The 14,973-nt window shown below is 39.4% G+C and overlaps 1 protein-coding gene across 5 annotated transcripts in view; it reads left to right on the top strand.

Annotated features, from left to right (window-relative positions):
* Positions 1-2,921: 2,921 nt before the first annotated feature.
* Positions 2,922-14,973, top strand: part of PPP2R5E (protein phosphatase 2 regulatory subunit B'epsilon) — a 148,524-nt gene continuing 136,472 nt past the window's right edge. Inside the window, exons 1-2 of one of the 5 annotated variants that reach the window (XM_064571152.1) lie at positions 2,922-3,590; positions 5,785-5,945. In XM_064571152.1, coding sequence (XP_064427222.1) covers positions 5,789-5,945 — 157 coding nt within the window. In that variant the 5' untranslated portion in view covers positions 2,922-3,590; positions 5,785-5,788. Of the gene's footprint in view, positions 3,591-5,781; positions 5,946-14,973 lie in introns of all 5 variants that reach the window. The other 4 variants (XM_064571150.1, XM_054513746.2, XM_045901002.3 and 1 more) reach the window with 4 other exon arrangements.

The raw sequence follows: 14,973 nt of genomic DNA, 5'->3' as shown, positions 1-14,973 counted from the left end.
CAAGTCTCCAAACTTTTTTGATCATTCATTCCTATCAATATATTTTTTGGAAGCAATTCTTAACCAAAGATATGTATATTTATTTATAAAGCACAAACATATGCTTTCATTTATAACTCAGTCACAATATATGCTTAGGGTGAAAGGCATTGTTAATGACAGTGGATATAAATCCTCATTCAAATAATCTCCCTGATGAATTTGACATATTTTTTTAGAAAAGTTGGTTAGATTAGATTGTTATTTTAACTTTGAAATGTGGCTGTCAAAGATCTAGTACTAGAACTGTTAGTTCTGCGGTGTTTGTTTTCCTGTGGTTTCTTTGCAAAGGACCCTGGTAAAGTTGCTTGTCTGTTTTCTACAGGTTAGTTTAATTAAGCCTAGGTAACACCATCAGTAAATCCACTTAGTTGAACCTAGCAAATTGCAGTAAGTCACTACCTGTTGACCGGGACTCAGTGGGTGGGATTGCCACTGCCCACCTCTGGAATGGGTACTTCCACTTTTCCTTGAGGACATCTCCTATGCTGTTCTAGGTCAAGAGAGGATTCTATGGGCTGAGTGCAGGGCTACTTATTCTGTATATAAAATACTAATTGATCTTAATGACTACTTTTCAATTAGAATTAAGCATAAGCAGATGTCCTCATAGTCTATTCTTCTGCATTCCAAATGGATTGCCTTGTACTATTCCTGGAACATATACAACCCTGGCTTGCATGGACCTCCTTTAGAAAATATTGTCCAAGGAACAATTTCTCACATAGGCAAGGATGTTCCCATTTTAAAAGACCTGCTCATTTCAGTTACTCAGCCATTTTATAGAAAATGAGTTTTGAAATGAATTCTTTATAGAGATCCATAATTTTCAAGCAAAATCCCCACTCTGCAAAATGTGAAATGTTCTAAGCAACAGCTGTGAGCATTTCAAACGTGCACTACTCTTTGACGGTCCAACTGTTGCCAAGGGAAATGGAGTTGGCTTTAAAATCTTCCTTGGTTTTAATTCTGCATTTCCCTCAATCACAGATTGAGCAAAAAAGTTCTGCATGGCTGGGACACTGAGCTTTTCATGAAGACTGGCATATGAAATCGAGATGCAAAAATGTAGTTTCTTGAAGGTAGGAAGGAGAATGGTATTCTAGCCAGTTTTATAAGGCCTAGTGCTGAACTTTGCAGGGCAAAAATGGGCACTATCTATACAGTGGCCAATCATCTGAAGTCAGTAGGGGGAAACTGCTCCTGCCTAAGAAAGACATCTTTTCCTGTTTCCTATTTGTTCAAAACCGATCTTTTAAAAAAATCTTTTAATGGCACAAAATTTTTTTTTCCACTCAAAATCCATTTATGGGAGTGTGAATAAGAATTCGCAATACCTGATTATTAACAGAGACAAGAAATGTATTTTTTTGTTGTTACTTGTACATATGGTATGTAGTTTTATTAACTGTATAGAAAACATGATAAAGTGCTGAGGGGTAAAAACTAGGCTACAGAACAACATACAAAATTAAAGGAAAAAAACACTGGAGGGAAGTAGATCAAAATGCTAACAGGGGTTATCACTGGGTTGAAGGATTATAAATGTTAAAAAATTTTTTTTCGTCTTCCAAGTTTTTAACAACTGGTGATCTGACATTTGTTTTTAGCATTAAGAATTTCTTTCTTCTTCCCCCAAGTCCACCCCAACCCACACCCCCCAAAAGATGTACCTAGCGTGCATTCAAATGGAACGAGAGTCCCAATAACATTATCTGGAATTGCACCGTTTGGGTTTGGGCTCACCAAGGAGGTAAACACATCTCTAAATATTTTATTACTTTATTTTTTATTTTTTATTTTTTTTATTTATTTATGAAAGTCAGAGAGAGAGAGAGAGAGGCAGAGGGAGAGAAGCAGGCTCCCTGCCTAGCAGGGAGCCCGATGCGGGACTCAATCCCAGGACCCTGGGATCATGACCTGAGCCGAAGGCAGACGCTCAACCATCTGAGCCACCCAGGCGCCCTAAATATTTTATTACTTGATCTAGCTAGAGTTGAGTGAAATCTTCTCCATAAACTCTTCCGGATCCAATCTGCCAATTAAAATCTCGCAAACTCCCGCACTCTGGAGCTGGGTTTCCCTGCGCTCTGTGCAGCGGGAGGACCCATGCAGTCGATCCGGATAAATGATTGCAGAGCACAGGGACAGCGTTCCCACCTGCATGAGCTACACCGGGCTGGCCTCTATCAAGGCTTGCAGGAGCTTCAGGGAGCTGATATTCAAAAGAAAGGTTTAGGGAGAAGGAAACGAGGTGAGACAGAATTCGAAGCGATACCCAACCCTTGGCCCAGGCCCAGAGGTTCAGATTTCGGTGCCAGGTCACCCACAAGGCTCATGGGAGAGCGACTGCTGGGGTTTCACAGTGCGCTGCAAGGGGCCCATTTACACAGTGGCGTACAGGCGCGGGCGGCAGATCTTCTTTCTGCGCTTATTTCAGCGCTCGCACCGATCCTGAGTGGGACTCCTCCAGCCCAGAAGGGCCAGCCTAGCCGAGGAAGGGGGCGAATTCAAGGCCCAGGGGGCTCCCCCACCCTTAGCCGACCCTTGCCCTTGGAATCCTCTGGCTGAAGACCGCCGCCCAGAGAAGCCGCATTGCGTGGAAACCCACCCATCCCATTGATCCATCAGTCGCACCTCCCGGGTTTCAGGAGCTCCTCAAAGGCCTAGCGGCTGCGGGGCTTCCCTACTCCACCTTACCCACCCGTCTGGCGGAAGCTGCAGCAGCGCGGCCGGAGATCGCGGCTGCATCCGGGTCCTTCTCGCCTCAGCCCAATCCTCGGCCTTGTCTCTTCCCACCCTCCTGTTTCTCCGCCCCCCCGCCGCCAATCCCTGATCGGCTCTCAGTCGAACATGCTGGCATGGGAGTGAAGGCGGACGCGGGCCAATGAGGCCTCGCTTCCCGCTTGAAGCCTCCAGTGAGTGGGCGCCGGGGGCGGGCGCTGCTGGCCTGAAGGTTCGGTTGCGCGTGTGCCATGGACTCAGCCGCCCGGTGATATTGACAATAGGAGAGAGAAAGGGGCATTGACGGGGACCCACCGCGGGTACCAAAGGGCGCTCTGGCAGCGGCGGCTCCAGCTCCGGCGGCTCCTCCTCCTTCTCCTTCCTTCTCCTGCTGCCGCTGCGGATCCAGTCTTCCTCCCTCCCTTCCCCCCCTCCCCACGTCTTCGCCGCCGCCGCCGCCGGGTCCGGGGCAACGAGCAGAGGCGCCGCCCGTCGGGAATGTGAGCGAGGAGCCACCGGCGGAGCCGCAACGGGGTCGGTGCCGATTTGATGGGACGGGCCCGCGGGGGAGGATCGTGAGGCTGCCGCCACCGTCGCCGCCGCCGGAGCGCTGAGGTTCAGGTACGGCCGTGAGGCCTAGAGGCGCCGCCGCCGCGGAACCGGAGGGACGCCGCGCCGGACAGCCGTCGCCCCGGGCTCCCTGCCGCTGTCCGGACCTCCCCCCGCACGTCCCGGTCCTGCCACCCGCCCCCGCTGCGGCCCTCACGCCGGTCTCCCGCCCTTCGAAACCACAGATCATCTTCGGATTCTTCCCCAGGAGCTTCAAGGTAACTTCGTCCCTCCAGCTCCTCGGCTCGCCCGCTTCTCTTCCTCTTCCCCGTCTTCCTCAGGAACCTGCAGGACACCGGCCTCGGGAAGGCCTGGCCGGGGCAGGCTAGGGGTGCGGAGGGGTGGGCTGTGGGAGAGGGAGCGCCCGTCCCACTTGTCTGATTTACCTGCAAATGCTTTTGACGATGCCTCCCATTTACTCTGCTCCCCTCCCTCCCCCCCCACCACCTTCCGGCATTGGAGGCATATTCTTGTCCCCCTTTATCCACTGACGCGGGGCGGGGGGAAACCGGGGGGATTGGTGTAGTGAGAAGGATTCTGCTAACAGCTTATCTTCTCCAGGGCTGGGGGGGGGGGAGGGTGGGAGCAAAGGGAGAATGTCAGCATCCCTGCAGACCAACCCCTTCCCTTGTCTTTCTCCTCCACCCCAGCACCCCCATTTGGATTATCCTGAACCTCGGAAATGCCCCGTGCCCGCTGCTTAGACGATGATAAAGCTTTGGGCGTCCTGGTCCAGGGCGAAACCTGTTTCCACGGGCTTTACACGGACCCACTGCTACTGCAAGTTCAGTTCTGCAGCGCTTTAGGGTTGAGATCCTTGACGTTTATTCTGGGCCGCGGGCAGAAGGGGCAAATGATTTTTTAAAAAATGCTAGCAACAAATCATCTTTAGAGATGGGAGATGAGGAATAAAGAAGAGACAAAAAGAGTGATGGAGGAGCAGGATTTACCGAAATCTTGCGTTGTTAGGGTTGAATGGAATCTAAATAATTCACGTACCACATTGGAAAAGCTGCCCCTAAATTCACAACATACAAATGAGATGTGGAGCTTCTTGCTGATGCAGTCATTGTGAAAAATTTTAACTGATCTTACTTCTTCCATAGTCATTCATAGTTTGCAATTTCATTTTGAATCTGTCACATTTTATTTAAGGCTAAATTAGGTAGATTTCTGAAAACTTTTTTTTTTTTAAGAGAATCAAACAAGACTTCAGAATTCCAAACCTCAAGATCCAGTGTTTTGTTTGTTTTTTTGTTTATATTTTTGTTATTTTTATTTACTTTGTTGGAATCCGGATAATCCAGATAACTTTTTATTCTTGCATGTTCAGGAAGAAACTCCCTTACCTTTTAACTTAGAGGTTAAAAAACACTTAATCTTATGTATTGGAATGACAGGTGAGTAATTGCATTTCAGTATTTCCCCCATATGCATTATTTTCATTCAAGTCTGCCATTTATCTTGCATGGAGCCTCAGTACCATGGAAATGATGGCATCTGTTTAAATTGGAGAATGAAATTGAGCTTAAGTCTTGTTACTTTTAGGAACTGGCCTTCATTTTAATAATTTGAGAGGGTTAAAAGAAATCTAACAGGACTGTTCTATCAGTTTGTTGGAATGAAAGTTAATATCTTATGATGAACTTAAAGGGAACTCAACTTGGTTGTCTAAGTAGGGTGTGAATTTATGTTTTCATTTCAACTTTGGTGCACGATTTCATCATAATTTTGTTTATTAAGCTTTAATAACTTAAGATGGCTTCATTCAAAAAGAAGACTTCTTTGAAATGCTTTTAATTATGCCTTTTATGTGTTCTGTTTAAAGTAATCTAACCTGTCCTCATTTGTGGTGTGGTACAGTTTATCATAGCTAACACAGCACATTGCATTAAGTCATGCCTAGATAGTTTCAGTAGTTGTAAATTTCACCTTGCTGTGATACATTGGTATAGATTCTTGAAGTACAATAAGGGTTTTAACTCCAGAGCCCATTTATAATATTAAATATCTTGGGAAAATGTATTGATGGAAGTTTTCCAGTGGCAGAATAGCTCCAGAATTACTTCAGGAATCTCAAGAGGAGAAGAGCTGTGCAGTTAGAAAATGAGTAGATGGCTTAAAAGACTTCAAGTGTCAGTGAACATCTTTAATGCTTATCAGAGTGGGAGCAGCCCCATGCATTAGAACTACAAGATTGCTTATATGGTACTTAAATTCCTTCTGTTTATCATCAAATTTTCATGTTTCCCCATTGAACATACAATTTTTCTTAATTGATTTTATTTGCCCTCTTCATCACATACTCCCAATTTTCATGCCTAGTGTATATGGGAATTTTAGAATTTGTGTAATTCACGTGTATGCTTCCACCTTGGGAATATGTTTATGATACCTCTTTCTCTTCAGTAGGGATATGTCCTCAGCACCAACTACTCCTCCATCAGTGGATAAAGTAGACGGATTTTCTCGGAAGTCCGTCAGAAAAGCCAGACAGAAGAGGTCGCAAAGTTCCTCACAGTTTAGGTCTCAAGGCAAGCCTATTGAGTTAACACCTCTGCCGCTGCTAAAAGGTAAGGCTCGTGACCAGGTGATAGATTCCTTTCCAGTTATCTTTTCATATCTATATATATAATTTCCTTTTTATGGAATTTCATATTTGTTAAAGTTCTGTGTTGCAAATTGAAGGGATGGGAGGTTTCAGACACGTTGAAGTTACTGCTGTGTGGGCAGATATATTCACTTTCCTTCATAAAGGACTCAGTTTAATATAAATAACTGGACAAATGAAAAGAAACCTGTTATCAGGGACATCTTTCACATTGATAAAGAGACAAACTGAATGCCACAGAAGTTTTAAGATGCCTAGGTCTGTGTTTTTCATTTTTTCTTCTGTTGACAGTTAGATACATACATCGTATGTGATAACAGGTACAAACTGTAGAGTTTTAGTCACAGGAAGTAGACCTAGGAGAGGAGATGGTACCATTAACTTGCGTATAGAAAATGATGTTTGAAAGAATTCATTTTTAAAAATCAAGAAAAAATTGCGTTTTCACATAATATATGTAGAAGACATGATGATCATACTTAATACTACTTTTCTCTTTCCTTTGGAATGAATTAAGGACAAGTTTTTCCTATGAGATTTGCTCTTTCTAAATTAGACCTTTCAACTTTTGTTTGGGTATTATGTGGATACTTCTTGTTCCTTTTAATTTTCATTTGTTTGCTTTATGTTTATGAACAGACAGGTTGAAATACATCAAAATGTACCATTTATCGCATGGAAACTATCAGAATCTGCCTTTGAAAGTAGATTTTTATCTGCTGAACACTTAAGAGTGAGGAGAAAGGGGATGTGAAAAAAAAAGTGCACTTTCATAGCTCAGAGGAAATCAGAAAACCTGATTCGTTAATGAACATTTACTTCTGTAACAGTTTGTGAAATTAGAAGGTATTATAAGAAAAACTGGAGTGTGACTAGAAAATATCCTCAAAATTTAGCCTAGGATATTTCAGGCTTCTATTTTTCCCCATGTGAACTTTTTTTAAAGATTTTATTTAGTTATTTGACAGAGACATAGTGAGAGAGGGAACACAAGCAGGGGGTAGTGGGAGAGGGAGAAGCAGGCTTCCCGCTGAGCAGGGAGCCTTATGTGGGGCTCGATCCCAGGACCCAGGGATCATGACCTGAGCCGAAGGCAGACGCTTAACGACTGAGCCACTTAGCCGTCCCTGAACTTTTTTTTTTTTAGGGAGTTAGAGTCATAAATGAGTTTCTGAGGTTTATACTTGAAATTGGTGGAAACTAAATGAATTTGATTACTATAAAGATGATATTTCTACTAGTTAGTAAAGATGAGCTCTTATGAGTTTGTGGGGGAGAAAATTTTAGCTAAAGGTTTTGCTAGTGGAAATGAAAAAGTCTTTAGAGGCTTTAGGAGAAAAATGAAGAAAAAACTCTAGGGATAAAGCTAATCATGCTTGAAATACAAAGTTGAAAGGCGTATGGATTCTTCAGTAACTTTTTAAATCGAAACTAGACATGTAATAGCTATTAGCATGTTTTTCTGGCAAAGGACTTTTTGAGGAAGCCAATAAAGCTTTTTTAGGTTTAGAAAGAATTTTAAACTTTATTATTGTTATATTCATTTCTTGGGGCTCAGGTAAACATTTAAATTAGAGCTGAACTGACCACTCATTGGTTTTGTGGGTAGTGAAGAGGCATGGGTGAGAAGAATTTGGTATTATTTTAAGATTTTGTTGTTCCTTATCTCATTTTTATTTTTATCATGGTAAAATATACCTAACAGAAAGGTGACCTTTTTAACTATTTTTAAGTGTGCATTAAGTGTGACGTTCAGTACATTTACATTGTTGTGCATCCATCACCACCATCCATCTCCAGAACTTCTTCATCTCCCCCAGCTGAAACTGTATCCATTAAACCCTAACTCTCCATTCTCCCCTTCCCTTACCCCTTGGTAAGTAACCACCATTCTACTTTCTGTCTTGTTGAATTTGACTACTCTAGGTCTTTTTGTGACTGGATTATTTCCCTAGCATAATGTCAGGGTTCATCCATGTTGTAGCGTGTGTTAGAATTCCTTCCTTTTAGGCCTGGATAATATTCTGCTTTGTGTATGTACCATATATTATTCGTCCATCTGTCAGTGAACACTTGGGTCATTTCCACCTTTTGGTCATTGTGAATGCTGCTATGAACACGACTGTACAAGTATCTCTTTGAGCCCCTGCTTTCACTTCTTTTGGGTACATGCCCAGAAGTGCAATTGCTAGATCATATATATTTAATTTTTTGAGGAATTGCCCGACTGTTTTCCACAGCAGCTGTACCATTTTACATTCTTACCATCAATGCACAAGGGTTCCAATTTCTCCACATCCTCACTAGCACTTGTTATTTTTTGTTTTTTTGATAATAGCCATCATAATGTGTGTGAAGTGGTATTTCATTGTGGTTTTGATTTGCATTTCCCTTATGACTAATGAATGATGTTGAGCATCTTTTCATGTGCTTGCTGGCTATTTGTATATCCTTTTCTCGTTTTTTAAGTGAAGTCTGATAATATGAAAAATTTCCAAGAACTCTGCTCTCCAGGAATATGATTTTTGTGAACTTGTGTATTTTGCCAGCGTGGGAGAATTGGAGAGTAACAGGATCATGTAGTACTAGATATATCCACAGCTTAATTCCAGACAGAATGAAAGTGATTCTTGTGTAGTAAGCATGTTTTGGGAAAATATTCTGGAAAGCATTCCATAAATTAGATTTCCCTATCTATAGAATAACAAAGTACAGTCAGATGTAGATTTCAGAAATGTTTATTTGGTCTTGATTTTTATAGAGAATATAAAAAGTTTGTTAAATGACATTTGTTTTTCTTACAATGGATTGAATTTTGTGTGTTGTCTTCTCACTAACTTTAGGAAGTAATTTATGGAATATAAAGAAAATATAGGAGGAATTTCTTTATTTTATTTTATTTTATTTTTTTTTTAGATTTTATTTATTTATTTGACAGAGAGAGAGATAGCGAGAGCAGTAACACAAGCAGGGGGAATGGGAGAGGGAGAAGCAGGCTTCTTGCCGAGCAGGAGCCCGATGTGGGACTCGATCCCAGGACCCTGGGATCATGACCTGAGCCGAAGGCAGACACTTAACGACTGAGCCACCCAGGCGCCCTTTATTTTATTTTTTAACATTTCCTTAGGAGAAACCAGAATAAATAACGTGTGCATGCCAAAGGATAGTTATTGATGTAATTTTCTGTAGTATTGCTTTGATCAAATTGCAAGGTTTGAGTTAATTTTATTTGGCAGTATAATATAAATGGCAGTTGAATTTTGTGGGTTGCATTAAAGAATAAAGTAAAATTCACGTCCTTAAAATCTTTAATCTTAGGGGAGTTTGAAAATGGAAATTGTATAATTTTGTAACTCATCTTTTTAATATATAATTTTTGAAAATTGAAACATTGGGTATTCATTAATGATCACTTGTGTGTATGTATTATCAGAATGTTTGTTGTGTGCATCATAATATTTGACTGACTTAAATGTAATACGGCCATTTGCATTTTATTTATTGTTATTATTTTTATTTTAAAGACTTTATTTGAGAGAGAGAGGGACTACAGAGGGAGAGTGAGAGAGAGAGAGAGAGAGAGAAGCAGACTCCCTGCTGAGCAGAGAGCCCAATGGGGGTCTCGATCCCAGGACCCTGGGACCCAAACTGAAGGCAGACTGAAGGCAGATGCTCAACCACCTGAGCCACCCAGGCCCCCCTGCCATTAGCATTTTAAAAGTCTCTTCACTTGCAGAACTTAAAGTGAAAGGAAAGTTTCATCTTTTTTGTCTCTTTTCTCATAGGTGGGGTTTTGAAATTTATATCAACGATGTTACTTTCTACAGAAAGCAGTGCCAGCATATTGTTCTGTGTACATAGCTGGCTTGTCCTCAGCTACTTATAATAGAAATAGAGACATTTGAATTTTCTCCATCTTTATATACTTTTGAAAATGTTTCCAGAGAGTCCTAAAGTTTTTGAGCTTGAAGGACTTTTACTCAAGGGAAATTTAGTAAAGGTGTCCGTGCTTTATGTGAAGACTTGGATGCTTTCCTTGTGCCTACATGGCATGACACAAAGCAAGCCCCGACAGTTATCTATCTCAATAAGGACAGTTAAACTAAACACTTAGGGAATAGACACACACATATTTATCCTCATCATCATCGTCATCGTAGTAAGTAGTGCTTAATAATAAGTAGTAGTAGCCATAGTAGTACTACCAGGTTCTGTAATTAGTTCTCTCCCCATCCCATCCTCCCATGCCCTGTTTTCCTTCTTTCTTTGACTTTAAAAGCTTATGTGAGTTTAGATTTGAGTGAAGTGTTTTTGAAAAGTACCACCTCTTTGAAGATGGGATTATAATGAGAGTGTGTCATTATTTCTAGCCTCATAATTCATTATGTTTTTGAGGCATTTTGCTAATAGTTCGGACATTCAGTATTAAACATTCCAAAAACTGTGATGACTGGAGATACTCTGAGGCAGAAACTCTGCCCCTTGGTGTTAAAACTTTTAGATCAGTAACAGTGTGTTTCTATAAATTCCTTCTTTAATGAAAACCTTTTTTTTTTTTTTTTTTTTTTTAAGCTCTAGGCTTGTAATTCAGTTTACATTTTTATTTTTTAGGGTGACAGTTTGTGAGGATTTTAAAAATCCCAATTTAAAACTAGTGTTGATGCTTTTCTAATTTGTGGGTGGGATCATTCTTTTTCATCCATATCTGCTTTGTGTAGTGTATAAAGAAGGAATATGCAGAAGTAATTCCCAGTTTTTATAATGGGTTAGTGCCCTAAGGTGGATTAGTTTCTTAATGAATAATGTCCTTTATTTTAGTGTTTACCATTTTCCTTGTACTGTACAGTGTCATATGGGGGAAAGCACATGGGCCTTGTTGCTTGCAAGACTCCTGGCTTACTCACTAGTTGTGTTCTCTGGGGCAAGTATGTTAACTCCCGAGAGCCTTGGTTTTCTTGACTATCAAATGGGGATGATAATAATAGTCAATAGATGTGGCAGTGCCATATTCAATAAATACTAGCTACTGTTATTTAACTGGGATTTTAGAAGTTAAAATATGAATAATGTGGGATTATTATTTCACTTTTTATATTTTTTCAGCAAAAAATTGAAATTGGAAATTTCTCAAAAAACTGAAACAAGACCATAGTTTTGTAGGGATGAATCTTTTTCAACCAAAAAAATGGAAGAAACCATTTGCAAATGTATTGAATTTAGTAGACTAGTTATTTTAAACACCTTTGTTTGGATATCTTCACCGAATTTGTTGGTATCCTGCTACATTTTTTAGTGTATTCTTTTTTAATTTATTAATTTTTGAATAGATAGTGTAGTTATATGGTTCAGATCTCAAAAAATACAAAAGGATGTATAGTGAAAAATCTTCCTGACTTGGTTCTCCTACTTGCTCTTCCCAGAGGCAACCAGTCATGATATTTTTCTGTAGAAGATAAAGACATTCTTGAACCCTTCATTGAATTTGAAATGCATTTTGCAGCCTGAAATTATATGCACATTTTGTGTGTGTATATCCATTATTTATTTATTTTTTTTAAAAGATTTTATTTATTTATTTGACAGAGAGACACAGCGAGAGAGGGAACACAAGCAGGGGGAGTGGGAGAGGGAGAAGCAGGCCTCCCGCGGAGCAGGGAGCCCGAGGCGGGACTCGATCCCAGGACCCTGAGATCATGACCTGAGCCGAAGGCAGACGCTTAACGACTGAGCCACCCAGGCGCCCCTGTATATCCATTTTTTAAATGGGAGAATTACATAGTATTTTTCAGATTCTCAAACTGGTGTTTGAATCAAAAAAGGTTAAGAACCATTGATCTAGGTTGTACCTTAGATTAATGATGCATGTTCTTTTGGCAACTAAATTGGCATGTGAGTGTGTGTGTGGTTTTAAGAAATAATCATAAGTTTTCCTTCTGAACTAGAAGAATATCTATAAGTTAATAGGTGTTAACACTCAGCTTTGCAGCATTTGTGACAATGTAGCAATATTTTTCTTTTTTGGAAGAAATTACAAGATCTTGCACAAAACCAAATGTGAGTTGCACTGTTTTCATGTGTGAAAGATTATATACTTAGTTGTAGTGAGGAGGTCTTTCATTTACTTTTAGGGGGAAATATTTTTTCTTTATATATCCTAATAGTTTATAGTATAGAGAAAATTCCCATACAGAATTAGAATTGTATGTGGGCCAAAAGATACTGAGAATAAGCATACCGATTTATTAATCATTTAAAAGTAGGATAGCAACTTGCGTTCATATCCCATTTCATCTGAGTATAATTACTGCTTGGTTCTGAACCTTGGGTTCGTGGATTTCTGGTTGGGGATAGGATATGGGCATTGTGAATGGGCTTTCAGGTTCTAAGACCCTCCTAAAATTATATGTAAAGTTTCTGTGAGTGGGCATTTTTTTTGGAGAACAGAGTTTACTGCTTAACTCAGATTCTAGAAGATTTTGCCCTACCATTCTTGCTCTTTCCCCATAGTTAAGAGCTTTTGGGTTAGACCAAAAGATTGGGAATTGTATTCTTATTTTCTGAGTATCATGTTAGCTGTATGTGTATACATACGCACTGGACACTTAACAGTAAACATGGTAAGCTATAAACAGAATTCATCATAATGTGGGTCTCTCCAGGATATGACTCAGCCCAGGCATAAAATATTGAGGTGTTAAATGAATCTTTTCATAAGGCGAGGTATCCTTTTCTACCTAGAACTTTCTTCCCCTGACTTAGTGTCATTCTTCAAGTTTCATCTTACCATGGGACTTTCTTAGGAACTGTCTCTCCTGACTTTTAAAAATAATCTTCTTTGAAGTTCCTATCGGTCTGCCGTTTCTTGCATTGTATTTATAATCTGAAATTATTTTCTCTTTGTTAGTTCACTTGTGTGTTGTCTCTTTCTCCTGCCCCTTTAGAATATAATCTTCAGTGTAGAAATATTGTTTCTCTACGTCTAAGGCTTAGATCAGTGCCTAGTACATAGTTGGCATTCAATAAATATTTGTTAGTTAATTAACATTGTTAGTTGACATCTAAATTATTAATAATAATAGTATAGGCATTTATTTTTTCTTCCTAAGTACTAAAATTTTTTCCCCAAAATCCAGGCCATGCAAGTTTTAATTTATAATTTACACAAAGTTATAAACTTATTTAATGAAGACTTTTTAAAGGATCAAATTGCTGAGTGTTCACTTAAAATCCTGAGTGAGGCCTTATGCTTTGGTAATTCCTAATGTCTCAGGTTAAGAACAGAAGCATCTTATGGAGAGAGGATGGAGTGGATTTTATGTGTGACATACTAAGAGTGATTCCTTTTACTTAGGGGACTCATCACTTGGTGTTTTGCAGCAGATGTTAAATACAGTGGAACACCTTTTTTCTGCTGATGTTTGAGGACTGAATTGTGGGCTAATCAAATCACCAGACTTTCTTTCTTTACATAGTTTAAGAGGGAATAGCATATCTGAATATTATAATGGGCTTTCAGAGCAGGGTTTTATGGTTAAATTTTCTCATCTTTAAAACTTGTTTTATAATAATGTTAGCTCTTAATATTAATTAGATTTTGTAGTGCTTGCAGAACATTAAAGTTTCTAGATATTTCTAAAAGGCTGGGTAAGGTAGTTCTTTGGTTTGTTTGCAAATGATGGCATAACATCCTTTTTTACTACTTAAAACTACTTTTCTACCCTTTGTATTTGCAGATTTTCTGAAAACAAACATGGGATCTTATTTTTATGTTACAGTAGAATTAAACATGATGAACATATTGATTGGACAATGTAATAATATTATTCTGTTATTATATTTTTGCCCAATATGTAACAATAAATACCTAATACATATAACATATGTTATCTAAGTGAGGCAGGTGGTCTCCCTGAGGTAAGAAAGGAGGCCCTGGCGTCGCACACCCCTATGTTTGAATTTTGAGGCTATTCATACCTGTGTGACTTCTAAGCAATGTTATCTTTTATCTCCCAATTGGGAGAGTATTAGAACCCACCTCATATAGTCAGATTAGGTGCCATAAAGCAAATAAAACATTTATCTCAGTGTTGGATACATAGTAGGGGTTGAAGAATATTAATTGTCATAATTGCAGGAAAAACTATAATAGAAAAATGCTTACCTGTGTTTTTCAGTTGATTTCTATTCTCTTAATACTTTACATGGATTATTTCCATTTAAGGAAGAAAAATATGGAGCATGTAGACCTGTGCGAATCAGACTTTTAAAGCCAAAAGGAGAACTAGTTCTTACAGAACAGTTTCTGCATTACTATTTAGTTAACATCAGCTTCAGACTGGCTTCTCATTTCAGGAATAAGAACATAAAGTGGCTAATGTAATTATTTCCAAGGGAAATTCCATTCGTGAAGGGTTACCAGGTAGAATTATTGTTTGATAAGCTTATTTTGGATGTCATCTACTAGGATAGGATCTCTAATCTTTTGTTGTCGTTGCTTACTCATATCAGTAAAAATAACATATTTGTTTATACATTGTATACATGTGCTGTTATACAAATACAATGCACATTAAGAAAATACACAAATGTAGAAAGTTAAAAAAGATGATATTGAAATACAAAATGTATAGATGATCTAATACTTAATTTTGGTACCTCCTTTTCCTTTACCCAGCCCCCCAAACACATGCACTGGCCCTGAGCACATCTTTGTTTTGAGATTTTTCTTGGGAGAGAGAACCTCTTCAGCTTTAGAGCCTTATTTTGTAGCATTTTGTTTTAAGCCAGAGAGATGTGAAGAATGCAATGAGAAAACTTTTCTTTACATTCTTGAGGTTTTTGTCCAGGTTTTTAAATTTGTTGTACCTTAAAGAAACAAAATCTGAATTGAAGATTTTGCCAGTTTAAGAAGTATCATAGATGATTCTTTGTTGACAGCTCTTACCTTGCTGTTGTTGGGTGGGTTTCAGAGGGCCCTTGACTCTCTTGAA

The sequence above is a fragment of the Mirounga angustirostris genome, unplaced genomic scaffold, assembly GCF_029215605.1.
Source record: "Mirounga angustirostris isolate CCGP_5_RB_7025 unplaced genomic scaffold, mMirAng1.0.hap1 SCAF_9, whole genome shotgun sequence".
Lineage (NCBI taxonomy): Eukaryota > Metazoa > Chordata > Mammalia > Carnivora > Phocidae > Mirounga > Mirounga angustirostris.
The sequence above is the reverse complement of the archived record's forward strand: the minus strand, read 5'-3'. Positions and strand labels throughout refer to the sequence as shown.